Source organism: Nyctereutes procyonoides, unplaced genomic scaffold, assembly GCF_905146905.1.
Source record: "Nyctereutes procyonoides isolate TBG_1078 unplaced genomic scaffold, NYPRO_anot_genome, whole genome shotgun sequence".
NCBI lineage: Eukaryota > Metazoa > Chordata > Mammalia > Carnivora > Canidae > Nyctereutes > Nyctereutes procyonoides.
The window spans coordinates 10106834-10133680 of NW_026575034.1; the positions used below are offsets into that span (position 1 = coordinate 10106834).

The 26847-nt window shown below is 38.8% G+C and overlaps 1 protein-coding gene across 1 annotated transcript; it reads left to right on the forward strand.

The window, feature by feature from the left end:
- Positions 1 to 26847, forward strand: SAAL1 (serum amyloid A like 1). Its single transcript, XM_055317935.1, has 12 exons — positions 1 to 209; positions 2446 to 2559; positions 7817 to 7900; positions 11645 to 11724; positions 13360 to 13419; positions 13556 to 13671; positions 14016 to 14196; positions 15574 to 15656; positions 15749 to 15937; positions 20313 to 20506; positions 22632 to 22724; positions 23381 to 26847. The coding sequence occupies exons 1-12, from the start codon at positions 69 to 71 to the stop codon at positions 23471 to 23473; spliced, it is 1428 nt and encodes a 475-aa protein (XP_055173910.1). The 5' UTR covers positions 1 to 68; the 3' UTR covers positions 23474 to 26847.

Below are 26847 nucleotides of genomic sequence, written 5' to 3' on the forward strand. Positions count from 1 at the left end.
GCCAGGAGGCCAATCGCCTCCTCCCGCCGCTTCCGGCGCGGCTCCTCCGGGCGGGCGGAGGCCGAGGCATGGACCGCAACCCTTCGCCGCCGCCGCCGCGTAGCGAGGAGGACGCGGACGCGGACGAGGACGTGGCCGGGGGGGACTGCATAGGGAGCACCGTCTACAGCAGGCACTGGCTCTTCGGCGTCCTCAGCGGGCTCATCCAGGTGCGGACGGTGGCGCCTCGCGGGGGCCGCCCCCACCCCTCCCCCTCCCCCTCCAGTCCCCCTCCCCCTCCCCCTCCAGTCCCCCTCCCCCCCCACTCCTACCCCATCCCGCCCCCCCCCGCCCAGTCCCCCCGCCCCCGCCCAGTCCCTCCTCCCCCGTCCCGCCCCCCCGCCCAGTCCCTCCTCCCCCGCCCAGTCCCCCCTCCCCCCTCCACTCCTACCCCGCGCCCTCCACCCCCCGCCCAGTCCCCCCTCCCCCCCTCCACTCCTCCCCGTCCGTCCCCCCGCCCGCCCCCTCCCCCCTCCACTCCTCCCCCGTCCCCCCTTCCCCCTTGCTCAGTCCCCCTCCCCCCTCCACTCCTCCCCCGTCCCGCCCCCCCGCCCAGTCCCCCCTCCCCCCTCCACTCCTTCCCCGCGCCCTCCAGCCCCCCGCCCCTCCCCCTGCTCAGTCCCCCTCCCCCCTCCCCTCCTCCATCCCCGCCCCCCGCCCCGCCCCTTCTCGGCCGGCGCTCAAGTGCCGGGGGACCCCACCAGCTCCCGGCAGCCCTCCACGCCCAGGGCAGTGCGGCGGCCAGGACGCGGGAGTGCTGACGGTTGACACCGTTTACTTCTGCACGTTCCCCGGAGCGTCTGGGCGCGTAAATACGTGGCTCGGCGTTTTGCTCCTTTCCCTCTGTGTCGCCTCTGAAGCTCGGGACCTAACTCATCTGGTGGACTCTTGTCGCAGCAGAATGAATGGGGCGCCCGGGTGGCGCAGCAGGTTGGCGCCGCCTTCGACCCAGGGCGTGACCCAGGGCGTGACCCGGAGACCTGGGATCGAGTCCCGCGTCGGGCTCCTGCATGGGGCCTGCTTCTCCCTCTGCCTCTCTCTCTCTCTCTCTCTCTCTCTCTGTTCTCATGAATAAATAAATTTTAAAAAAGAATGAATGGGGTGATTCTGGAGTCCTTGCAGCTCTGATGCGGAAAGCGTGGCTTCATCCCCTCACGCTCCGAGCCTCGATTTCTGTCTCCGTTTCTATAAAGTGCGACAAAAACACCTTGTGTACGGGGGTATTGTGCAGGTCATCGTAGGTAGGTAGAGTGTGCTTACCGTGGCGCTTGGCTGATGAAGTTCTCAATAAATGTGAACCTTCTTCACCTGCGTTTCGGGGACTTTTTTTTTTTTTTTTTTTAGATTTTATTTATTCATGAGAGACACAGAGAGAGAAGCAGCCGAAGGTGGGACTCGATCCCAGGACTCCAGGATCACTCCCTGGGCCGAAGGCAGGCGCTAAACCCGCAGAGCCACCCCGGGATTCCATTGGGAACTTAACCTACTTTCAGTCCGTTCTCTCCAGCGCATCTACTGCATGGCTGCAGGAATAATCAGCTCTAAGCAAACCAAAAAAAAAAAAAAAAAAAATCAGGCCGTCCATGGAAACTCATTTTGGTTCTCTTTGCCTTCGGGAGAAAAGCGCATATTTCTTAGCTTGGGATCCAGGGCTCCTTGCAACCTTCCCAGCCTCATCTGCTCATGACACACTAAGCTACTCACCATCCCCCAAACATCGCTAGGCCCCTTTCTGAACTCTTGCACTTTCTCAGGTACATTCTTCTGCCCTTCTTCCCATGACAAACTCCTATTCTCCCTCAAAAATTCAGCTTGAAGATCCCGTCCCTAGGAGAAGTTTGCCCACCTTCCCCAGGCATAGGTCACTGGTCCATCGTTTTTGCTTTCACAGCTCTGTCCACAATTCATTTGAATCACTTAGTTTTCCTGTTGTTAAAATTAGTTTACATGTGTTTTCCCCTCTAGATCCTAAACTGCTTGAAACTAAGGGTTATATTTATTCATCTCTATATTTCAAGCCCGGTGCCTAGTAACAGTATTTATTCCATGAGTGTTTTTTTTTTTTAATTTTATTTATTCATGAGAGACAGAGAGAGAGGCAGAGACACAGGCAGAGGGAGAAGCAGGCTCCATGCAGGGAACCTGACATGGGACTCATCCAGGGTCTCCAGGATCAGGCCCTGGGCTGAAGGCGGCGCTAAGCCACTGAGCCACCCAGGATCCCTACTTCATGAATGTTGTATGAATAGATCTACCCAGGGTTAATAATTTTTTAAAACAAGGTTTCTGCAAGAGAAGATACTTTGAGGACAGTGTCTTTGTGACTTATGAATGATTATGGGATGATATTACGTGATGAATGTTATGCGCCGCTTTTATCATCACTTTTTTTCCTTTCTGTTGAAGATTGTTAGCCCTGAAAACACAAAATCCAGCTCAGATGATGAGGAGCAGCAGATGGAGCTCGATGAAGAAATGGAGAATGAAATTTGCAGAGTATGGGATATGTCCATGGATGAGGTATGGGGTTGGAAATGAAACTGAGTAGACTGTTGGGTAAGAAGGTGGTAAATGGATTTTTCTTTTTAAGTTTCAGTCCTTAAGTCTCTGGGGGAAAGACTTCAGTGTCTGTAATCACTCATATGGGTCTAGGAGTGAGCTGTAAATGCTGAGCTTTTGTTTCTGAGGCTGGGGGATCTGACCTGTCATTAGAGTTGGGCTAAATACATAGTTCTTATGAACCCAAGAATACTTGTAGCCCAGGAAGGTTCTGATACTTATCTGCTTAAAGAGAATGCTGACCTTGTGTTTGAGAGCAGGTTAAGAGTTAGGAGACTGCTGAGGTACCATGATCAAACTAGAAGGGGACAGGAAGGAACCATGTGTATAGAACTGCAAAATAATATTTTAATGTTTGTATTGTACTCTGTAGCTCAACAGCATTTTCATGTTTATATTCCATTTGCTTTTCATAATAACTCTGTGATACAGGTAATTATTTATTTATTTATTTATTTATTTATTTATTTAGTAATACCCTTATTTTACAGATATGAAAAGAGATTGGCATACATAATCTCTCACCTAATTACTTGAACTTCTGCAGTGACTTCCTGGTTAAAAATCTTTGTTTTAGTCTTTCCTTTCTCTTCTGTCCTCCACGTTGCCATGAAAGTTCTCATTTTCCTGAAACACAGATTTAATTGTGTTCTGTCTTAAAAATTGTCCATGGCTGGGGATGCCTGGGTGGCTCAGTGGTTGAGCACCTGCCTCCGGCGCAGGACATGATCCTGGAGTCCCGGGATCGAGTCCCACATCGGGCTTCCCTTTTTTTTTTTTTTTTTAAATCTTTTTTTAAAATTTTTTTAATTTATTTACGATAGTCACAGAGAGACAGAGAGAGAGAGGCAGAGACACAGGCAGATGGAGAAGCAGGCTCCATGCACCGGAAGCCCGACGTGGGATTCGATCCCGGGTCTCCAGGATCGCGCCCTGGGCCAAAGGCAGGCGCTAAACCGCTGCGCCACCCAAGGATCCCCACATCGGGCTTCCTGCATGGAGCCTGCTTCTCCCTCTCCCTCTGCCTGTGTCCCTGCCCCCCCCACCCCTCTCTCTCTCTCTCTATCTCTCATGAATAAATAAATAAAATCTTAAAAAAAAATTGTCCATAGCTGTTCACCGGCATCAGTTATTTTCTGATACAGCTTTATTGATGTATAATTGGCACCAAAATCCTGTGTATTCTTGAGGTATAATTGATGTACAGAAACTGCATGTATTTAAAGTGCACAGTTTGAAAAATTTTGTGTGTGCATACCCACACATGAAGCCATCATTGTAATAAAGAAGACATCTCTCTCACCCTTAGAAGTTTCTGTATGCTTCTTTGTGATCCTTTCCTCTTACCCCCCTGCTTCCAGCCTCTTGAGGAACCATTGTCCTGTCACTTCGTCGTAGTTTGCATTTTCTAGTTTTATCTAAATGAGGGCCTATTCTTTTTTTGGAGGGGTCCAGCTCTTTCAGCATCATTGTTTTAAGATTCATGCATGCTGTGTCTGTCAGTGATTTTTTTTTTTATTGCTGAGTGATAATTCATTTTGTGATTTATTCATTTATTCTTCTGTTGGGTATTTGAGTTGTTCATGGTTTATTACAGTTAATGCTGAATTTTTGGGTCTAACTATGTAAGACATGTTTTCCTTTCTCTCAGGTGATACCTAGAATAGTATGGGTCATATGATAGGTGTATGCTTAACTTTTTAAGAAACAGTCCAAATTGTGTTTCTTACAGGTTGTGTAAAAAATTGTGTACTTTCCAAAGTGGTTTTTACATTTTACATTACCATAAGCAGTGTATGAGGTACAGTTCCAGTTTCTCCTCATTCTCACCAACACTTGGTGTGGTCAGCCTTTTAATTTTAGTCATTCTAAGAAGTGCGTAGTGATTCTCATTGTAATTTGGGTTTCCCTAATTACTAACAATGTTGACCATATATTTTTTTAATGTGCTTATTTGCAAACTGCATATCTTCTTTTGGTGCCTGTTTGAGTCTTTTGCCCACTTTTTAATTGTGTTGTTTTCTTAGTTTTTTTTCTAAGTTTTATAATTTTAGATTTTACTGGTAGGTCTGTGATCCACTTTGAGTTAATTTTTGTGTGTGATGCAACGTATGAGTTGAAGTTCACTTTTTCTGCATATGTTCAAGCTTATTTTTTAAAAGGCTGGCTTTCTCCACTGAATTGCCTTTGTACCTTTGTCAAAAATCAGTTACCTATCTGTATGTGTGAGTTCGTTTCTGGGCTCTGTTCTATTGATCTGTTCATCCATCTTTACGACTGTTTTAATTACTGTACATTTATAATCTTGAAATCAGGTAGTATTAATCTAATAGCTTTATTGTTTCTCAGAGTTGTTTTGGTTGTCCTAGATCTTTTGTATTTCCATATTAATTTTAGAATCAATTTGTTACTTTCTTGACTGGGTTGGAGTTGTGTTTATAGATCATTTAGGGGAAGAATTGATAAATTGAACAAGGTATATCTTTCCATTTATTTAGATCCTCTCTAATTTCTTTCAGCAAAGTTTTGTAGTTTTTAGTGTATAGGTACTTCACATCTTTTGTTAGATTTATTCCGAAGTATTTCATATTTTTGTAGGCTATTGTAAATGGTGTTTTAAAAAAACTTTTGTATGTTCATTGCTAGTATATAGAAATACAGTCGATTTTGTTTAACTTCCATCCTGTAGCTGTATTCCATTAGTGAAGAAAAAGTTTTACTACTTTCTCAATTTGAATTGCTTTTATTTCTTTGTCTTGCACATTTGTCCTGGCTAGAACTTCCAGTATGATGTTGATTAGAAAAGTGGTAAGAGGGGCATCCTCTTGTTCTTAACTGAAGGCCAGAACATTTCGTCTTCTGCCATTAATATCATGAAGCTGCAGATTAGGAAAGTCTTGTCTCTCTCTAGTATTCCTAGAGTCTGTATCAGGAATGGATTTTTTATTTTGTCATGCTTTTGCTAAGTCAGTTGAGATGATCATGTGGTTTTCTTTTTATTTTGTTAATATGATGAACTAAGTTGATTGGTTTTCAAGGTGCTAAAATCTTATTAAAAATTTTATCTAATTTCATGAAAGATTCTCATTTTCTTGTCATTGTCTGGTTTTGGTACCAGGATATGCTGTCCTCATGGACTGGGAACTTTTCCCTCTTGACTTTTCAGGAAGAGTTTGTGCAGAATTACTTTCTTAAGTATTTGGTGGAATTCAGCAGTGAAGCCATCAGAACTTGGAGCTTTCTTTATGGGAAGATTAATTGCTTTTTGCTCATTTACTTTTAGTTTTGTATATTTATTACTTTAAGAAATAACAGTTTTATTGAGATATAACTCCCTACCATAAAATTCACCATTTAGTGGTTTTTAGTATATTGTGCAAAATATTACAAATTCAATTCCTTTAATAGGAACAAGGCTTACCTTTGGTAGTTTATGTTCTTCAGGGAATTTATCCATTGTATTCTAAGTTGTCAAGTTTATTGGTATAAACTTGTTCATAATGTCCTTTATCTGTAGAATCTATAGTGATAGCACCTCTCTCATTCCTGGTGTTAGTAATTTGTATCTTCTTTTTACCCTCATCATTCTGGCTAGGAGTTTAATTTATTGATCTTTATAAAGAACCAAAGGCTGGCCACATCGTGGCTTCTAGCACGTTATCTTGTCTATCTTCTCTGTAGCACTTAGTTCAGTTGTGTATGTGTTGATTGTGCATTTTTCTAGATTAAAAATTCCATGAGACTGGGTCCTTATCTAGCTTGTTCACTAATGTGTCCACCAGAGCCTCAAACAGTGCCTGTTACTTGGGTTTTGCAGTTAATACTTTAATGAATGAATGCATGAATGAATGAATGAGTAGCTGAGAGGTAGCATGGTGTGTTGGTTAAGAGCATGGCCTTGAGTCAAGCTCATCTGAGTTCTGTTCTCCTGGCTTTGTTCTACTGATTGTATAATCTTGGGCAGGTTGCTTAGCCTTTTAAAACCTCTTGTTTATTAGTGGAGTGGGGCCAGTAGTAATAACCTTCATAGGGATGTTTTGAGAATTAAATGAGATAGTATGCAAACCACTTCACTGTTTGTTACTTACTACTTACTCAGTAAATGTTAATTACCATTATTATTATTATTGGTGTTGATAGTGTTAAGACTTCCTAACCCTGTACTACTCTAGGAATTATTAACTATCATTTAAGTAAATCAGTCTCTCCATACCCTAAGAGTTGCCCACGTGACAAACGGCACTCTGAACAGTTAAAGTGGAGAGCATCTGTTGCTGTGACTTTCAGTTTGGAGTATATCTTTGAAAATACTGTATTCTCTGACTGTGCTCTCTTAGTAATTACAGGATGTGTCTTCTAGTCAACAGTCATGCAGATTACCTTGGTTTCAGCTGCTAGGAAGGATTACTGCCTCTCTTGAGGTGCCTCCAGGGCCCTTTGAAGAGCATTTCCACTTAAGCCATGTAGCCTCTGGTTTTAAGTTAAGCTATTGCAAATATACACTTCAAGTTTGTTAAAAATTAGAGGCGATAGACCGTCAAAAACTTAGTTTTATTAAATATTGTACAGCACAGATCTCCACAGTGAACTGATTTTGTCTTGGAGCATGTGAGATTAGGTCACATGACCACTGCAGGTTCACTCACCTATGTGGTGCATCCCTATCGGTGCTGTGGCCTGAGCAAACTCTAGGAAGGACATATGAAGCTGTCGTGTTACACTGTGATCAGAATTAGTTTCTGTTGAGAATTTTGAAAGCACAAGTTCTGATTTGGGGCATAACCCAGTAGGTGTTTTAATTTCCCCCATTGTGTTTAAACTCTTAGAAGATAGGAATTATGAGTTTTACGCTTTTTCCTTACGCCAGTGTTTGGCAGGATACCTGGCAACCAGCAGGTGTGTTTGAATGAGTTAACATTCCTGGTGGCTAGAAAGATCATAAGGTAAATGCATTCAAGGCAGAAAAAAAAAAAAAACAGTCTCCTGGAATATCACAGTTTAAATTTGTTTATGAATTTGTTCCATTGCCTTGGGATCAGATAGCATAAAGACTCTAACATTACTTTCGTGTAATGATACAATACCTGACCTAATGGCTTTTTTTTCTTGAGCCTGATAGGAGGTATATATAGAATTTTTTTTTTTTATGGTTGTCTGAACTATGGGGTTTAAAGAGGACTATTCAGCATCCAAATTAATAGTCATTTTTTATTTTCAGGATGTGGCTTTATTTCTCCAAGAATTTAATGCGCCTGACATATTTATGGGAGTATTGGCCAAATCCAAATGTCCTCGATTAAGAGTAAGTATGTGCATTTTTACAGCTGCCTCTTTGGAGCAGTACCAGCAGATGGTGCTAGATAGTCTTTCATTTTTCTCACTTTAATTTTCTTGCTGGCCACAAATCAGTCCGTAGACTTTTATTGAATATTGCTGGGCACTAGATGAGGTGCTGTTTACAATTATTAGGGTCATAGGATTTTAGATTTGGGTTGGACCAGGGAGATCAATACTTTCATTTAACAGCAATGGGAAACAGGCATAACCAAAGTTATGTTCCTAATATGTGGCAGAACAGGAAATATTGCCCACACCTCCCATTTCTGTTGATTGCTTTTTTTTATTCATAAAATCCTCCACTGCTTAAAAACCTTCATTCTAAACTCAGCCCAACATTCAGCACTTTCCATAATCTGAATCTAATTCATCTTTTCAGCATAAAATCTGCCGTGCAGATGGTCCTTCTAATTTAGCAAGGCCTGTTTCCTCCTTGTCTCAGTAGCTTACCGTGATTATCACCATCTCCATGCCTCCCTTCCTAGCTCCATCCCTCTCAGGATTCATATTTGTTAGCCTAGGTGCTACTTTTCCTCTAAGCCTTCCCAAACAAGTAAGCTCTCAGTGGTCATTGCTGATAGTAAAAGAATTATCTGCGCTTCTCATTTAGTCTTTATGTTGTGTGTGCAGTGGATTGTGTTTTTGTGTCATTTAGGTTGCCATGTGCTATGAGTATCATGGGTGATCAGTAAATATTAAGTAATTATACTTAATAACTGAAGTTATTATACTAACTAACTGAATTATACTGAATAACTGTTTACTAAGTATGGCTATTTGGTTTTACCACTCCATGAGATAGGAATTTATCTTCACTTTATAAATAAATGAGCTAAGTCTCCAGTTAATTTGTCAAGGGTCATAAACTGGGAAAGAATGGAGCTGGGATTTGAGCCTAGCTGGCCTGACTTCAGTATAACCACTGAACTGTATCACCTCTCTTCCTCTGAAATTATGAAGTGGAGAATTATCTAGCATATTTTTACAAATTGAATGCTGAATTCAAATTTTTTTAGGACCAGTGTTCTATCTAAAATGGGGCTTGATGAACTGATGGACTACTTTTTCCTTCAGTTATTACATTGGTATAAAAATTTGACCGTTAATATAATTTTCTCCTGGATTTTTCTAACTTGAATACATTGACTCATGATTAGTTCTTAAAGAAAATAAGTTTATGTCAGTAATGGCACCTTTCAGGAATTAGTCATATCATTATATATGTCTGTGAGCCACAGCGTGTCTGTAACAGTGATCCTCTGCCTTGGGCACGTGTTAGAATGGAGCACGGGCTCTCAAACCTCAGCAGGTCCCAGAACCACTGATTTCTGGGTCCACCCCCAAGTTTCTGATCCATTAAGTTTGTGGTAGGATCGAGGCTATCTAACAAGTTCCCTGGTGATGTGTGTGTTCTGAACCAGAGCCCACATTTTGAGAAGTTTTGCCCTTGGGACCTTTGAAAAATCTTGAGTTAGGCCCTACCGAGATCAGGTGAAACAATCTCCGAATGTGAGACTCCACACGACCTTTAAAGTTCCCTCAGCTGATTGCGGCTAGCAGCCAAGATGAGAAACATGGTCTTTGTTTGGAAGTTCAGTCATTCTCCCTTTTTTTTTTTTAAAGATTTATTTATTTATTTATGATAGACATAGACAGAGAGGCAGAGACACAGGAGGAGGGAGAAGCAGGCTCCATGGCGGGAGCCCGACGCGGGACTCGATCCCGGGACTCCAGGATCGTGCCCTGGGCCAAAGGCAGGCGCTAACCGCTGAGCCACCCAGGGATCCCCAGTCATTCTCCCTTTAATCTGTAAGGAAATGTCTGTGTGTCTCTGCTGCTTCTGTTCTCCTTGAATCTTTTCCCAGCATTTGACAGCCCTTGTTTCATTGAAACTTTCCCTTCCTGTAGCTTCGATGCCACCTCACTCTCCCGGTCTCTGGCTTCTTCACTCACTTCTCTTGTCACTTTTATTGGCTTTTTTCTTTCTTCCTACACACTGAGTGTGGATTCTTTCTAAGGTGCAGACCCAGATCCCTTGTCCTCTTTAAATTCATTTCTATAGTGAGCTCATCCGCTATTTACACCTTTTAAGTTGGGAGTCTATGCCTGTGGGATCAGAGCTGCGCCCTTCCTTCTGATAGCTGGTGGCACATCTTCCTTCTGATATCTGGTGACACATGCATTCTCTACCTGCATGCTGCATTTTCCAGTCCACAGTGCTGTATGTCCAGACACAGTGATGAACACTCCTTTCTGGTCATAAAAATTATTTGCTGTGGCGGCACCTGGGTGGCTCAGTTGGTTAAGCATCTGTCTTTGGCTCAGGTTATGATCCTGGGGTCCTGGGATCGAGCCCTGCATTAGGCTCTCTGCTCAGCGGGGAATTTGCTTCTCCCTCTCCCTCTGCCTGCCACTCCCTGCTTGTGCTCTCTCTCTCTTTCTCTGTGAAGTAAATAAAACCTTTAAAAGAAAAAAAGAATTACATGCTGTATTTGGTAAGCAGTAGCCTCCCAGGCCCTATACTGGAGATTCTGATTCAGTAGCTCTGAGATGGGACCCAGAAAAATGTATTTTTAACCCCTTCTCTGCCTAAGTGATTCTTACGTTCCAGCGAGTTTGGAATAACTGAGCTCCTTGTGTCCTTTCCTGCACTTTCTTTTCCAATTTTCCTGTCAGGGGGACCATAGCTCCAACTGGAGAAATGAAGAAACTTGAAACCGAGGAATCAGGTTCAACTGCCTTCTCCCTTTGCCTCCCATCAGATGATTTTGCTTTCCCCTGAGTCCTTCTCAACTTCATCCCTTTCCATGCCTGCCATCACCACTGTCATCTTCGCACACCTTTATTCCTGAGATGTGGTATGGCATAGCTGTTAAATGCTCAGGCTCTGGAGCTCTTCTGTTGCATAGTCAGAGATCCTGGCAGGTTGCTTAATTGCTCTGTGCTTTAGTCCCCTCTCATCTGAAAAATGGGGATGACAACAGTACCTGCCTTATAAGTTATTATATGAATAATAATACATGGAAAGTGCGTGGAATAGTGCCTGGGCCTAGTACATACTAAGTAAAAATCGGCTCTTATTACTGAGGTTATTAACTTCCTGTAACATGTTTCACTATCGTGCACTATGCATTTTGCTGCTGACGTAATCTTCCTAAAATAATATTGCAGTATCCTGTTGTCCCCTTTCTTGAGGATCTTTGTAGATCCACATAACCACCTAGATTAAATTTAATCTCTTCAGCATGGCATTCATGTCCCTTAATCCTGATCCTTTTTATCTGCTGTTTTTATCTCATGCTATTCTCCAGGTGTGTGCAACAGCCAGGCTGCTTTCTTTAGGTTCAGTGTATTAGCCATGTGCATTATTCCCTTCCCATCTTTGCTGATGCTTTCCACTTGTCCAGATGTCTCTCTTCTTGTTTACATGTCTGAATCCTACTAACCATTTAACACAGTTCATCTGTAAGATTTCTCCTTCCATAACCCGTGCCTGTCTTTGATATTTCTTTTGTGTCTTTCATCCCTTGTCAAATGCTGTAAACTTGTCAAGATTAGGATGCAGGGAGTATACTTCTGTATGCTACCTCGTCTTCTCTTCTGCCTCCATACTTGACTCGGTGAAAGTTTTTTTCAGGTTGTTATTTTTGTTTGTGTCTTTTATCTTTGAGACATTGTGACCTATGACCTGTGACATTTGATTTGGCAGGAAATCTGTGTGGGAATTTTAGGTAATATGGCCTGTTTCCAGGAGATATGTGTGTCCATCAGCAATGATAATAATCTTGGGTAAGTTTTACTATATAAGAATTATGTTTTTACAAAATAAATAAATATTTCATATCTCTAAAGAAATCTGAATACATAGGTAATACAGAAACATTTTATGAAATATAGTACTTCCTTTTTCCTGTTTTATAGTCTTCAGGAACTTAATTATATATTGATGGTAGCTGGGGGCTTTCACAGGTTTTATGGGCATCATTGAGGATTTAGGCCTGTTTCTTTATTGGTAGCAAAGGATGAATCATCAGCAGGTGGTAAGCCTAGTAAGGTAAGATCAAAGGGGGGTCAAAAGCTTGGCAATGGGGCACCTGACCAGAATCCCAAATAATTTAGGCTCAGCGAATCCCAAGACTCAGAGAGCTAGAATCTGGAAAAACTAGTCTTAGTGACCAGGGTTTCCCTGAGAACTCTTGACTAAGATCTCAGGATAGAGCTTGTTGACAAATTAGAAGATACAGATTGCCTCAGTGATTCAAAGACTTTCATATTTTCGCTTGGACGCTAGTTCTTTTTACATGTGGGAAAGTTTTAGGCAGAGGGTTTTTTGGTGGAAGACCTACTGATTACTTTAAGAGATCTGAGAACACCCTGGAATTATATGCTAAGTTTCAGCAACCTGTTCATTTTCTAGTTCATGACTGTTAGTCAGAATTTCAGAGAAATTTATGCCCTCAGTAGATTAAGAAAAGTGTTCTGGGTGATTATTGTCAGCTAGGGTTGTGAGGGTTTATCACAGGATTTAAGTACCTGGGTCTCTAAAATAGAGATGATTACCTCTTCTAGGTGTGAAGTGACTTTGAGATCCTAGTTCAAGATGTTTTCAGTAATTCGACAGTCATTCATGCAATAAATGACCTAGGATTATATTTTGTCTCTAGTGGTTCCTATAAAAAATCTAAGAATGAGTCATATTAAAATTAACATGGAGCAATTCACATTGGTGATGGGATATAAGTTTGTTCAGCCATTTTAGAGCAGTTGGGCATTATTTTGTTAAGTTGGAAGATAGGCAATGCAAATGCTGTGATCAAGTGATCCCACTCATCTGTATGGTAAGATATACAGTGCACACATGTTTCAGCCAAAAAGTGTTACAGGACATTGCTTGAAATGGCCCCAGTTAGAATCAACTCACATATCTATCAGTAAGTAGTAGGCTGGAAAAATAAATTGTTTTATATTCATATGGTGGAATGTTCTGCAGCAGTGAATCAAAGAATAATCACCATGGGAAAACGTGGGTAGACCTTAAAAGCCATGGTGTTGAGCAAAAGAACTAAGACTCAAAAGAATACATACAGTATAATTTTTTCACATAAAATTCAAAGCCAAAATATATGGAATAATTATAGAGTGAAACAAGGATATAATTGCTGGAAAAGTCCAGGTAGTAGTCATTTCTAGGTGGTAAAGAGAATTGTGATTTGGAAGGGACAAAGAAAAGCTATGGAGATGTAGCATTCTTCTGTTTTTTGTAAATACATGTTTATTTGATAATTATTCATTAAGTATTAATTTCTTGTATATATACTATATTTACAATGAAAATGTTGAAAAAAATTAAATGAAAATACTGCTTAGACATTTGAAGTGAGAGAAGTGATGTATATTGAATTAACTTCTTTATTTGTCTGTAAGACAGGTATTATTGCACTGTTTGTATGATTCAGACCCTCCCACTCTTCTGGAAACAAGCCGGTATGCTTTCTTCTTTCAATGGATTCTGTATACTCACTTATACAGGAATCTGGGAGAATAAAGTTAATTCTTTATGGCATTTCCTTCTGTTTTTCAAACCTAGATACTTAGCTCATATTTATCTTCTATCTTCTAGGTTGTTGCTTACTTGTCTTTCTCAGACAGAAGTGGCCAGTGTCTGGGTTGAAAGAATCCGGGAATATCCAGCTATTTATGATAGCATTTGTTTCATTATGTCAAGTTCAACAAATGGTAAGTCACAATGTAATCTAGGAAAAATTTTTGGTTATATTTAATATTTAGGAAACCATGTAACTATTTCTGGAGGTAGCTTTAAAAAAAGCATTAAGTCTAAGGTAAAGTATTTCTATTCAAGATATAAAATTTCTTCTTAAGCTGCGAGGATACTGATAAATCCTCATTTAAAAATCAAGGAAGACAAGCAAATTTAAACAAAGGAGATGAATAAATTGCCCTCTGAATTAGTAAAGTTTTGGCAAGATTTGGCTTTTTTGGAATAGCTTTAGGAATTTTCATTAGTCTTACTGCTTTTAAAATTTTGTTTCTCATTTCAATATTTGTTTTATTATCTGCAGTTGATTTACTGGTCAAGGTAGGGGAAGTTGTGGACAAGCTTTTTGATTTGGATGAGAAGCTAATGTTAGAATGGATTAGAAATGGGGCTGTTCAGCCTCAGGACCCACCCCAGGAAGACTCAGAAGAGCAGCCGGCGTTTAGGATTGTGCCCTGTGTACTTGAAGCTGCCAAACAAATACGGTAAGTGAGCTCTTTTGTGAGATTATTCTTGGAAAATCCAATTGCGGGGATCCCTGGGTGGCGCAGTGGTTTAGCGCCTGCCTTTGGCCCAGAGCGCGATCCTGGAGACCAGGGATCGAGTCCCACGCCAGGCTCCTGGTGCATGGAGCCTGCTTCTCCCTCTGCCTATGTCTCTGCCTCTTTCTCTCTCTCTCTGTGTGTGACTATCATAAATAAATTAAAAAAAAAATCCAATTGCTAGACATATCCTTAGATACAAGTTTCGGGTTCTTTTCAACAGGATGAATAATGTTCTGTCAATCTTTGTCAGGTTGGATTCACTATTAATATTTGTGGTGACAGTGTATTTGCTCCTTTAAAAAATCATAATAGTTATAAAGTACTTATAATATTACTTAGCTATAGGCTATTTTTTAGCATATTATGGTTACAGTCTTAAAATTTTCTGCAGTTTTGTGTGATTTAAGTCAAATAGAAAAGAACTTGTTTTTTATCTTCCATTTTTCAGTTAATGTCAGACATCATTTGTTTTCTTTTATCTCCGAGCCTTTGCATAACATGTTTCTTTTACCTTGAATACTTCTGCAGGTCTATTCGTAAACATCATTTTTCTTAAGATACCTTTCCTGACTCTCCAAGCTTAATTAAGTCTGTTTGCCATGTGGTCCTCTAGCACCTGGGACTTCTCTTAGTATTACAGATTCATATCACTTTACCATAACTGTTCTTTAGTTCTCTTCTTTTCTTTAGACAATAAACTCCATGAAGATAGAAACAGTGTTTTACACCTGTTTCCCAGCCGCTAACATAGTGCCTGAAAATAGTAGGTACTTAGTATTTGCTGAACCATCTTTTTTATTGTTCGCTTTTTTTTTCTTAATCATTTGAAGAACTAAGATTGTGAATTTCTAGGAATCCAAGCTGTTGATCACAAAAATCAGTATTCTCAGCTAGGGAGGTTGGGGAGTCCTGAAGTCGTGAGAACATTGTTACTGTCGATGCTTGCGGCAATGGGGCTTCCACTCACTATATAAATGTTTTAGTCATTTTTCATTCTGATTATTCAACTATGCCAGAATGATGAAGTATCACCTAGAAGGTTTCTGTATTGTTGCTTTTGTGGAACAGGGCGAAAAAATTTTTTTACTTCTTTCTTGTGTGTGGATTATATTTCATAATTTTTTTTGTTATTGTTTTACTGTTTTCCCCATTAAAATGTAAGCTCTGGTGAGCACCAAGACTTTATCCTGTTCCCTGTTTTACCCTCAGTACCTGAGAGGAGTGACTAGTACAGAGTGGTAAGTATTTGTTGAATAAATGAATGATTTTGCAGTCTCATAGAGTTGTTGATTCAGTGCTTTTGCTTTTTGTATTTAGTTCTGAAAATCCAGAAGGGCTCGATGTTTACATGCATATCTTACAGCTGCTTACCACAGTGGATGATGGAATTCAAGCAATTGGTAAGATGTTTTATAGGAAAGCACCGGAGTTACTCATTGAGTTGTTTTCTGTTTTTATATTACCATTTTCTTTATCATTTTTATTTATTAAGTACAGTGTCCTGATACTGGAAAAGACACTTGGAATTTACTTTTTGACCTGGTCTGCCATGAATTTTGCCAGTCTGATGATCCACCCATCATACTTCAAGAACAGAAAACAGTGCTAGCCTCTGTTTATTCAGTGTTGTCTTCCATCTATGCATCACAGGCTGAACAGGAGTATCTAAAGATAGAAGAAGGCAAGTACCATTTTAGTTCACTGAAGTAAATTCTATTCTCGTCTGTCAGATTTTAAAGCCCAGGCTTGTGATTATTGTTCATGTGGTGGTTGGTTTCTTTCTTTCTTAGTGCTTTTATTCCTCTGATTACAAAAATACTATATGCTCAATACAAAAAATTTGTAAAATTTAATCCCACTATCCAGACCAGAAATAATTACTATATACTGCTTTTTAGGCAAATTTTTTCATTTAGAAATATAATGGGAATATTTTGCTATGTAAACAAATGGCGTTTCCCAGAGTGATGTGTTTTTTTTTTCGTTTGTTTTTTGTTTTTTGTTTTTTTATGACTACAGTTAAATCCAGGATCCATTTAGAATTTATTCAGGTGTTACATGTGAGGCATAGTTTCAGCTTTTTTCCCAGATGGCTACTCAGTTGTCTTAGCATCATTTAGTGAATAAACCAGCTTGTCCACACTGATTTGAAATTTTATCATTTGCTATGTTCTGAGTTTCCCTATATATTTTATTCCCTTCTATATTGCTGTATTCATGTATGGGTAACCATGGTTTTAAAATATTTTAGTGTCGAGTAAGGCTAGTCTGCTTTCATCCTAATATTTCAGAATCTTTTTGACTATTATTGTTTAATATTGAATTTGATTAACAAGTTACAAAAACTAGAATCTTCCTGATATTTTTATTGAGATCACATTAAATTTATAGTATCCAAGAACAGGTTACACTTTTCCATTTGTTCAAGTTTTATTTTATGTCTTCAGGAATGTTTTATGATTTTCTTCATATAAATCTTGCCTATTTCTTATTAGGCTTATTCCTAGTTATTTTATCTTTGGGGTTGCTATTGTCTATGACATCTTTTCTTTCCATTAATTGTTGCTGTTGGAATCTAAGAACACAACTGATTTCTGTATATTAATTTTGCATCCATGAATTCTCTTGCTATATTTAATAGTTGTTTCAGTCATAACCTTGAGCTTTATCTTATACAGCTTTGGATTTAAGTTAGATATGTTTTATCTGTTTTATCTTTTTTCTGCCTCTGATTTCTTTCTCTTATTTAATGGGTTGCCTTGTACCTCAGGTGTTAAATGCTAATGATAATAGAAAACATACTTACCTTATTCCTAATTTTATTGGAAATGATTCTAGCATTTCACCATTAGTCATGATATTGTTATTTACATTTTACCATATAAGGAAAAATTCATTTATTTCTACTTTATTAAGAGCTTTTAATAAAAAGTGCATGTTGAGGAGCACCGTTACTGGGTGTTATTCTGTATGGTGGCAAATTGAACACCAATAAAAAATAAATTTATTATTTAAAAAAAGATATATTTACATTTAAATAAACCAGTATATGGCTTGTGTATGTAGTTCTAACATTTAGGAAGGTGCGTATTTTTGGTCTAATGGTTACCTTTATAATTATGACTGCTATAAAAATAGAATCATAAATTATAACTTAAAAATCATTAAAATCTAAAAAAATAAAAAATAAAAATCATTAAAATCTAATAACTTTATATGTTCTCATTCATTTGGGGAATATAAATAATAGTGAAAGGGAATATAAGGGAAGGGAGAAGAAATGTGTGGGAATTATCAGAAAGGGAGACAGAACATAAAGACTCCTAACTCTGGGAAATGAACTAGGGGTGGTGGAAGGGGAGAAGGGTGGGGGGTGGGGGTGAATGGGTGACGGGCACTGAGGGGGGCACTTGACGGGATGAGCACTGGGTGTTATTCTGTATGTTGGTAAATTGAACACCAATAAAAAATAAATTTATTATAAAAAAATCTAATAACTTAAAAGCTATATCTTAATTTTAATAATTCCTTATCAATTTTTCCTCATACTTTCAAATTACAAATTCAAGTCTCAGGGATGGCATTCCTGAATTATATTTTAAAATATCATTTTAAGTTTTTTCTTCGAGAGCAGTAATTTTGTGTAGGACCTCCTTTCCTGTCTTCCATAATTCTTTTTTCTTCATTTAAAAAAGAAACAAACCAAACCCTCTTTATTGTTCCTTCATTTTGCTCTTTTCTTTCTGACCACCATGTCCCTTTCTGTGTGTTGAACAGTGTCCACCCTCCTTTGTGCTGCTGCTAGTTTTGCCTTCATTTCGGTGGTGGCTTGAAGTTTTCTTTTAGTTTCTTCCTTGAGTTTTGCCAGCTCAGGTTTCCTCTCCTGTTGTCATTCATTTCTCAGTCTGAGCTCTTCTGTATCTGCTTTGTACTTGATTACATGTTGTTTTAAAAATCATGGCTCAATATTAATATGTGTAAGCTTCATGTTAGCTTCTTTTAGTGAGTATTCTTCATCTTTTTTTTTTCCCCCTTGTTTTTTCTTTCTTTTCTTTGTTTTTTTAAGTGTCTTTGTGTTGCTCCTATGCTGGTTTCCTTTTGCTTACTCACCTTTGAATGACTTGAGTTTTTCCTGGACTAGCCGTTTGCAGGAAGTTCACATAGGAGAGCGGCTAAAGCTGTCTTCTAGGCTCCTAGGAGTTGGGTCTGTGAGTCTTCCAGCTCTTTTTCCAGGTGAGATATGGCTGTGGTGAAGTCTTGCCTTTCCCCTTGCCATTTGCTTCCTGCAAATGTGGCTTGTCTATGGATTTAGTCATTTACCCCCTCTTAGTCTGTTTCTTAGAATCCCCAGGGGAGCTCCAGCTGCTATCTTGCACGTTCCATTCCTGCTCTTGCAAACAAGGGATCCTGGATTTGCACCTCAGAGTATGTGCTTTACCTTAAAGAAATGGACTTTCCTGGCTCTTTCTGAGACGTACAGCCTCGGGCATCCTTTCATCACTTGCTCCTGCACCTTCTGCTTGATTGACACTATTTCCACTTACCTTGTGTTTGAGGTTTCTGCTATCTCCTAATTTGATCTATGCTGGCATTTATTTTTTGTTGCTTATGTTCTTTTTTTGTGGTGATTTCTGAAAGGAGAAGGGGAGGAAATGCTGACTTTGAGCCCTAATGCTCTTTTTAACCTCTTCGTATATATGCTTTTTCTGTTGAAAATCATTAGTTTTTATTTGCAATACTCGGAACACATCTTTCTTGATGTTATGAGTCTGGGTGTTTTTTAGCCCCACCACCACTCCCAACCCTCAACTCCCTGGGGGGAGAAAGTGTGAAGATGCTCTTTGAACTCTAAGCCTCTAAATAACCCTCACCCACTCATCCTGCCCTAAGCCTTGAATAAGGGCTTTGCAGAGTTAGGGCTAGGGGTGAGAAAGAGAAAGACGGTATAGTGTAGATTGATGTGATCTACTGGAACAAAATGGAGTAAAGAACTGAGTGTTAGAGTCGAGAGTTAGTGACAACACAAGGGAGAGAGTAGAAATAAATCCAAGGGGAATATAGTAAAACAGCCCTACAGGCTGAGTGCTTTGAAGAGGTGACATTGAGTTGAGAAATAAGAGATATGATTTCCCTAGTTTTTTGGTTTCCTTAATTAAAAAAAAAATGTCATTTTTCACATACAATAAATACCTAAATCTGGAAGTGAAGTTAGATTATCTAGATGATAGATTAAATCTGGATTCAATGCTACAGAAAATCCTGCTTCCTGAATTTGTAATTGTGATGCAGAAATGGTAGGGTTAGAATCAGTGGTTGAATCAAAGTGAGATACCTTTTAACATGATCATGCTATAGCATACATTTGAGTCTGAGCTTTATTTTTACCTTTTCTGTTCAGTTCTTTAAATAGGCCCATTAAAATGACTATTCAGTTTTTTAAGAAATCATACTGTTTCTGAAATTTAACTTAAATATGTAAAAGCTTTGTTTAAGATGTTGATGATAAAGTTTAAAATTGAAAATCTTTCTCACTATGGCCTCCAAGGTGCTGCATGATAGGACTTTTGCCCAGCTGTCTAAAAACTTGACTTGTGTCCCCTTCTTTCCCCCTTGCTTCACTTGGCTTGAGCCACAGTGGCTTTTTTGTTTCTCAGTCCATTTCCTCTCTGGGATTTTTGCACTTATTGTTCTCCTGCCTAAAACATTTTCCTGGACTCTTTGCCTTGAGGCTTCTCCTTTAGTACTGTCCTCACCTCAGAGAGCTTTCCCTGCCATCTGCTTTATTGTATTCCCCTTTAATTTCCTTCATAGGTAGAATTCACTGAAGGCTGAGATTATCTGCTTTAGTCATTAGTTTGAGAGTATGAAAATATAAGCATCTTGCAGGCTGAGTTCTCAATGATCTTGTTTGCCATCATATCTCTGATGCCTAACGTTAACTAGCAACTAGTAAGCTGTTTAGCACTTTTGAATGAATGAATGAATCAGTCAACAAAAGGAGGAATGGTCAAATTTAACTGGCTAATCCTGTGCTTTTCAATATGTTTGTACATTAGATCTTCCTCTAATTGACAGCCTGATTCGTGTCTTACAAAACATGGAACATTGTCAGAAGAAACCAGAGAACTCAGCCGACTCTAACACGGAAGAAATGAAAAAGTCTGACTTGACCCAAGATGATTTCCACTTGAAAATCTTAAAGGATATTTCATGTGAATTTCTTTCTAATATTTTTCAGGTTTTAACAAAGGTAGGAAAGAAGTATTGATGGTTTCTTCAGCAAAAGAAAGTATGGATTGCTTAATGCTCCAAGTGTTATTATCACTGTATTTTTTTAATATAAAAAATGCCTAGTATAACGAGGCACCTAGATGGCTCAGTTGGTTAAGTATCTGCCTCCGGTTTAGGTCATGATCCTGGGGTCCTGGGATCGAGTCCTGCATTGGGCTCCCTGCTCATCGAGAAGTCTGCTCCTCCCTTTGCCATTCTGGCTTGTGCTCTCTCTTTCTCTCTCTCTTAAATAAAATCTTTAAAATAAATAATAAAAAAATATTACATACATTTGGGAAAATAGAGAAAGAAAAAAGTTATAACTGTAACTTTATAATCGTAACTCAGCAACTGATAGGGTTTGGTATGTTTTTATATATGTTTTTTGCACACTTATAGTCCAGTATATAGAACTTCATAGACTGTTCTTTTCACTAAACATTATGTTATGAGCCCTTTTTCAGACTCTAAATTTACTGAAAGACCTTTCACTGTGACCAGTTTAATACCCAATTTGTCAAAAAAAAAAAAAAAAAAACAACCACCACCAGTTTTCATAATTTACTACAAACATGTTTTGGGAAATATTCTTCCTGAATATGCTCAAGATTATTCGCATATTCTTCCTTTGAGCATACTTTCTACCCATTTCATATAACTATGAAGAATATATTCATATTCATTGCATTTTTTTTTAAAGAAGGATATTTCTTAAAAGATGTTTCTGTTTTTCTGGTAATTTGGTGTTTTTGGTCAAGTATTCTGTTTTTCTAGATTTGGGTCAGTTACTTGAGTACAGATTTTCGGAAGTTAGATGACTGAACTTGGCACTATACAAGTAAAGATGGCTGAGGCCTAATGGCTGCATATTGCCTCAATTGTTTACGTGAAAATGTTGGCTTTACAGGATCCTTATTATCAGGTATTATAATTTTTATGTCAAGTAAAGTTCAGTAGGTGAGAAATTATGCCTTATTTTCATTTGCATTTTTTATTAAGTTGAATATCTTCCCATATATATGTGTGTGTGTGTGTGTGTGTGTGTGTATAGAATATATATACATAAAATACATGATAAAATATATACATATATATTTTAAATATTTTATTTATTAGAGAGAATGCACGTGATCAAGCGAACATGAGCGGGGGGGGTGGGGGGGAAGGGAGGGGGAAAGAGAGAGGGAGAAGCAGGCTCCCCGCTGAGCAGGGATTCCCTACACAGGGCTCAGTCCCAGGACCCTGGGATCATGACCTGAGTTGAAGGCAGATGTTTCATATATGGGCACTCCTCCATATATTTGTATATTATTTAAGTTTCTTACTTTATACATTTATCTATTTTGATTATTTACCTGAACTCTTGGGGCAATAATAATATCTTTTGCATATTCATTGCAAGTGTTTTTCCTGTTGTTTGCTGTCACCTTTGTGTGTCCTTTTTGTTTTTGAAGGGATGTTTATTTTTAAGTGACAGGAATATTGAAGGAATATTGAGAATAAACCAAGGATATGTCATGAAAATTCTTATGTGCCATATCTAATGGAATATGGATTTAGTCTTAAGGATTGAGGAGCTACCAAAGGCTTTTGTTTTAAGGATCAAGTGAAATGATCTCTTTTGAAAGATTACTCTAAAAGCAAGAGAGAGGATTAGAGAGAGTTGAGACTGGAGGCCTGCAGACCAACCAATGGGCTCTTGTGGGTGGTAATCTTCAGGAGTAATCTGAAAAATAATGAGACCCAAACCGTGGAAGGGTGGATGGAAAGAAGAGATGGGATAAGGGAGATTCAGTAGAGTAGAATTAAACTCTTAGGGGGAAGGGTCAGCAGCAACAGAAGAGGAGGAAAAAAATCTTGGCTGTATTTCAGGTTACTGCTTTGTGCAGCTGGATGGGTGGCTGGTGGTCCCTTCCCTATAATAAGGACTACAGTGGAACAGAGTTTGGGTTACATAAAGAGGAATGATGCTGGGCTCAGTTTGGGACATTTGAAATGCTCATAGGATCAGTAGGGAATTACTGATATAAATCTACTGATTTATATTTATTGATCAGATAAGACTTTAGAAATCTTCCTTTTTTAACACTAAATCTTTGTTTTAGGAGACTGTGGCTCGGGGACTAAAGGAAGGCCAGTTAAGCAAACAGAAATGTTCCTGTGCATTTCAAAACCTTCTTCCTTTTTATAGTCCAGTGGTGAGTATGAGTAAATGTATAGGTGGCTGAGTTGTAGAGAATTACTATATGTTTTTATGTAAGTACTTATTATCTCCTACCATTGTCAAAAAAGATTGTGTATACAATTCACATGATTTAGTGCCATTGTCAGATGATTGTTGGGTAATTCATGGGACTAGCCTAGTGATTCTAATTTTAAGAGGAAGGATCAGTACTGAATTCATTGGACCTCTTACCGTTATAAAGTAAATAGCATGTATATTAAGCAAAGATAAGATTCTTGGGTAGGAATGAAATTATGTTTTAGGGCTCTTGAAATTGTATCACATTTGCTACCATTAGAGGCAATTTGAAAGTAGGAACCTTTTTAGGAAAATGAAGTTTGGAATATGGTAGTGAGAGGAGCCTACAGGACCCTAAAGTAATGGAACCTAAAGGAAAAACAATGGAAGTATAAATAGTTCAAGAGTAAAACTAAATGAGAAGGGCTAGTTACTTCTTTGATGTTTTGAAGGACCTGGGAATGACTATTACTGTCATCTGGGGATCTGTCAACATTTCTTTTCCTTTGGACTGTTTAGAAACCACAGATAGAACATTTTTATCAACAATTGGTATCTTAAACCACCATTTCTTCTACTTATATTTATTTGGCTCTTTTGTTTGACTCACAGATAGAAGATTTTCTCAAAATTCTACATGAAGTTGATAAGACTCTTGCTGATGACCTGGAAGAAAGCTTCCCACATTTGAAGGTTCAGACTTAAAACCTGAATTGGAGTTTCTTCTGCCCAATAAATGAACTTTGTTTCTTCACTGGCAGTTGAAATTGACCAATACCTAAAGCTTATTGGACCCTGATTGTATGGTATTACACCCATGCCCTTCTCCCTGTCTTATCTCACTTTCATTCGGCTTTGGAACCTGGAGTTTTGCCTGCTGTCAAATTCACCCACCTCCACACACAATTTTTTTCATATAGTTTTGTGTTATTTGTCCTCTTTAGGTAAAGAAAACAGAAATACAAGGTTATCATTGATGTTCTTTTTTAGATTGAAGCGTTGGTAAGGATTTTCTTCATACCTCTTGATTTGATTTTTATATGAGAATTTTGTATTTGTCTCCACTGCAAGTACATTCAGCTGTGCTAACAGAAAACCCTACTCTAAGAGCCTAATCTGATAGCTTTTATGTATCTAATGCAATAAGAAATCCAGAGGTGGGCAGTCTAGCCCTGATTTGTTGACTCAGGGATCCCGATTCCTTTTACTTCTCCATGTGGTCTGCATGTAGACTTTTGTGTTCATATTTACTGTCTTGTGGTTAAGGGGGCTGTAACATCTCTGGACCTTCCATCCACATTCAGGGAGGAAAAAGGAGAAAGAGGCAAGGGGGCCTTGTCCTAGCAAGTCTTTACCTTCATATTTGTAAAAGACAGCCCTCCTCACCCAGAACCATGTTGATGGCCATCCCTAATTGCAGCTATTTGAAATCACCCCCCCCCCTTTTTTTTTCCTTCTAGGGTCAATAGGTGAGAAAGGCACGAAGAGAAGGGAGTTATGAAAGGCTTTTTGATAGGCAATCTGTGATATATGCAAACACATCTTATCTTAGCCTTTTGTGATTATTGTGTCGATCAGATGCCAGATTGTTAGTAACAACTCAGAAATAGTTTTTAGTTTAGCTTTGTTACAGTTCAATTTTTTTCAATGTTGTAAATATGAAGATAGAAATATAACATTTTCATGAAGGCACATTAGCAGAATTCTCTATTTTCAGCATAATTCCAGTGGTTGAATTTCAGGAAATGAATTGCTTGAGGGAATTCAGATTTTTTAAAAATTAAGATTGAGGGAGTTTAAGAGCTTCTGATTCTGTACCAACTGTGCTATACACGATTTCCCTCACATTGTTTTATTATTTATGGTGCTTCTGAATGAAGTCTATTCAGAGATTCAACCAGGCATTCTTTAGGGAAGCATTCAGCTTCCATTATTTAGTTACTGAAAGAGTTTTTAATAGGTTGTAAGAAAACATCAGTTATGAATAACAAACCCAGCTTTTTACCAGTCTTCAGGTCATTTTCTGGGTTATTTATGCTGATGTGACTACTATAGTTTTGTAGGATGAGTTGAGCTTAGGATCCTCACTCTATCTTCCCAGCCTCCTCCTTTGCTTACAAAAAGCAAAGCCAGGTTTTAAAACCCCTCTTCTGGTATAGCCTGTTCACAGTTTATTTTAGAATCTTTATGGCCTTAAAGTATTGGTCTTGTCTCACATTTTGTATTTTTTCCTTAAGTGAATTTTGCTGATAAAACACAGGATGTAGCATTATTGAGAGGAGGTGTACAATTTCTAGGTTGGAGATAGTTTTATTATTGAAGATGTCCCTACTGAAAAGAACTGAACTATAAAATTAAAATCTTACTTTTAGCTCTAACTGGGTAGATTTACTCTGTATGTTCTTAATGTCTTCCATGCTGACCTTATTCTAGGCTGAATGAGACCATATTTCATGTGAGGTCTCAAAGGCACTGATGAAATCACTCCTGCCTGTGTAAGTGAACTAATGTGAGTTTGCTCCTTGGTGAGTTACAGGTAGAGACTACACCAGGTGGAGCTGTCACACAAAGTAATTTTCTTTGCAGCAAATGAGGAAACCATGGGGAATAGTTTCCAAAGCTGTGATCCCCAAGCAGGGGTGAGGGAAGTTGTTTTTTTAGCATTTGAGATGAATATTCAGAAGGAGACCTTTATCATTGCAAGTAGAGGCGGGTATAAGGTCACACATGCATTCTTAGAAAATATGCCTATATATGTATCGTGTGTTATGTTATAAAGTTTGTGCTCCTTCTTGAGCAGAGTTCTTAACATGATAAGGCAGAGGTAACTGTTGGACACTTTAATGGCCGTCTACACAAGCATTGGCTTGGTGGTTGAGCCCAAACTGGTTAAGGCTGTCTGGAGCTCAGTTCTCCTCCTGTTGTTAGTTTCTAAGAGATAAAATTAATACATAGTTCCTGTAGGGTGAGCTCAGTGGATCTGCCAGTAACACCTGCTAGCCAGTACTAAGAATTCCATTTTATCTCTTGAAATTTAGGATGAAGGATACAAATAACCCTGGAGTAATACTCCCAGGTTATTAGCCGTGTTTACTTCAGTGTACATATGCACTTCACATTTTGTTTTAGAAAGAGCACATTTTAAAAGGGAAGCACAAGGCCCCTGGGTGTCTGATGGAAAGAGTGCCACGAAGTGAGTAAGTTGCTGAGGTAGAAAAAGGATATACTTGGGAAGGCTAGGGATGTTCAGGTTTTTCCCATTTCCCATTTCTGCCTGGAACCTGCTCTGTTACTTTTACTGATTGCTATTGTAACATTATGAGGTACTGTATATTTTGGTATGTTTGAAAACTTCCTAAATTTATAAATTACAAGTTTTTTAAAGAAACAAAACATGAGCAATGTTTGATCTTTTTTAATGCTATATAGTGTGAGGAATTCACCCCCCAAATTTAGGGCTTGCATTAATGATGGTGATATTTTGAAATGCTGCTTTTTCCAGAAGCCTAAATATGAAATTTGGAATTATATGTATAAATGAAATTGAAACTTTTCCTATACTTTATTGCAGAGGAGGGGAGAATGTACAAAATGAACTTGGGTCAACATTTATTAAATGTGTTGTTTTATTTCTAATCAAATTTGAGTTTGATTTTTGAAGTATCTAAACCACTTAAGATAGAACACGTAAGACATGTTCTCTTTCTATCCCTCCCCCTCCTTTAAAGATATTTTATCCCTTACAGTTCATAGGATGCAGCTAATTTTCTTGACTGATCCAACTTTCTAGATAAAAGACTTTTTCCACTCTGTCCTTAACACTTCCCATTGCTTTGGCTTTGGATTAGTTATCCTGGATAATTGAAATGTAAGTGTAGAAATGTAAGTTTAAAAGCCAGCTCTCAGCATATATTCTTTTGGTGATGAAACACATGCAGAAACCAACTATATTAAGACATTAAAAAACAACCTCTGTTTGGGATTCAGAAAATCTTAAATACATTTTGTGTTGATTACCATTTTCTGTTCTGTAGGACTGGGCTATAGGTGCTATGTCTGAAGTAACTGTGAATTTGAGT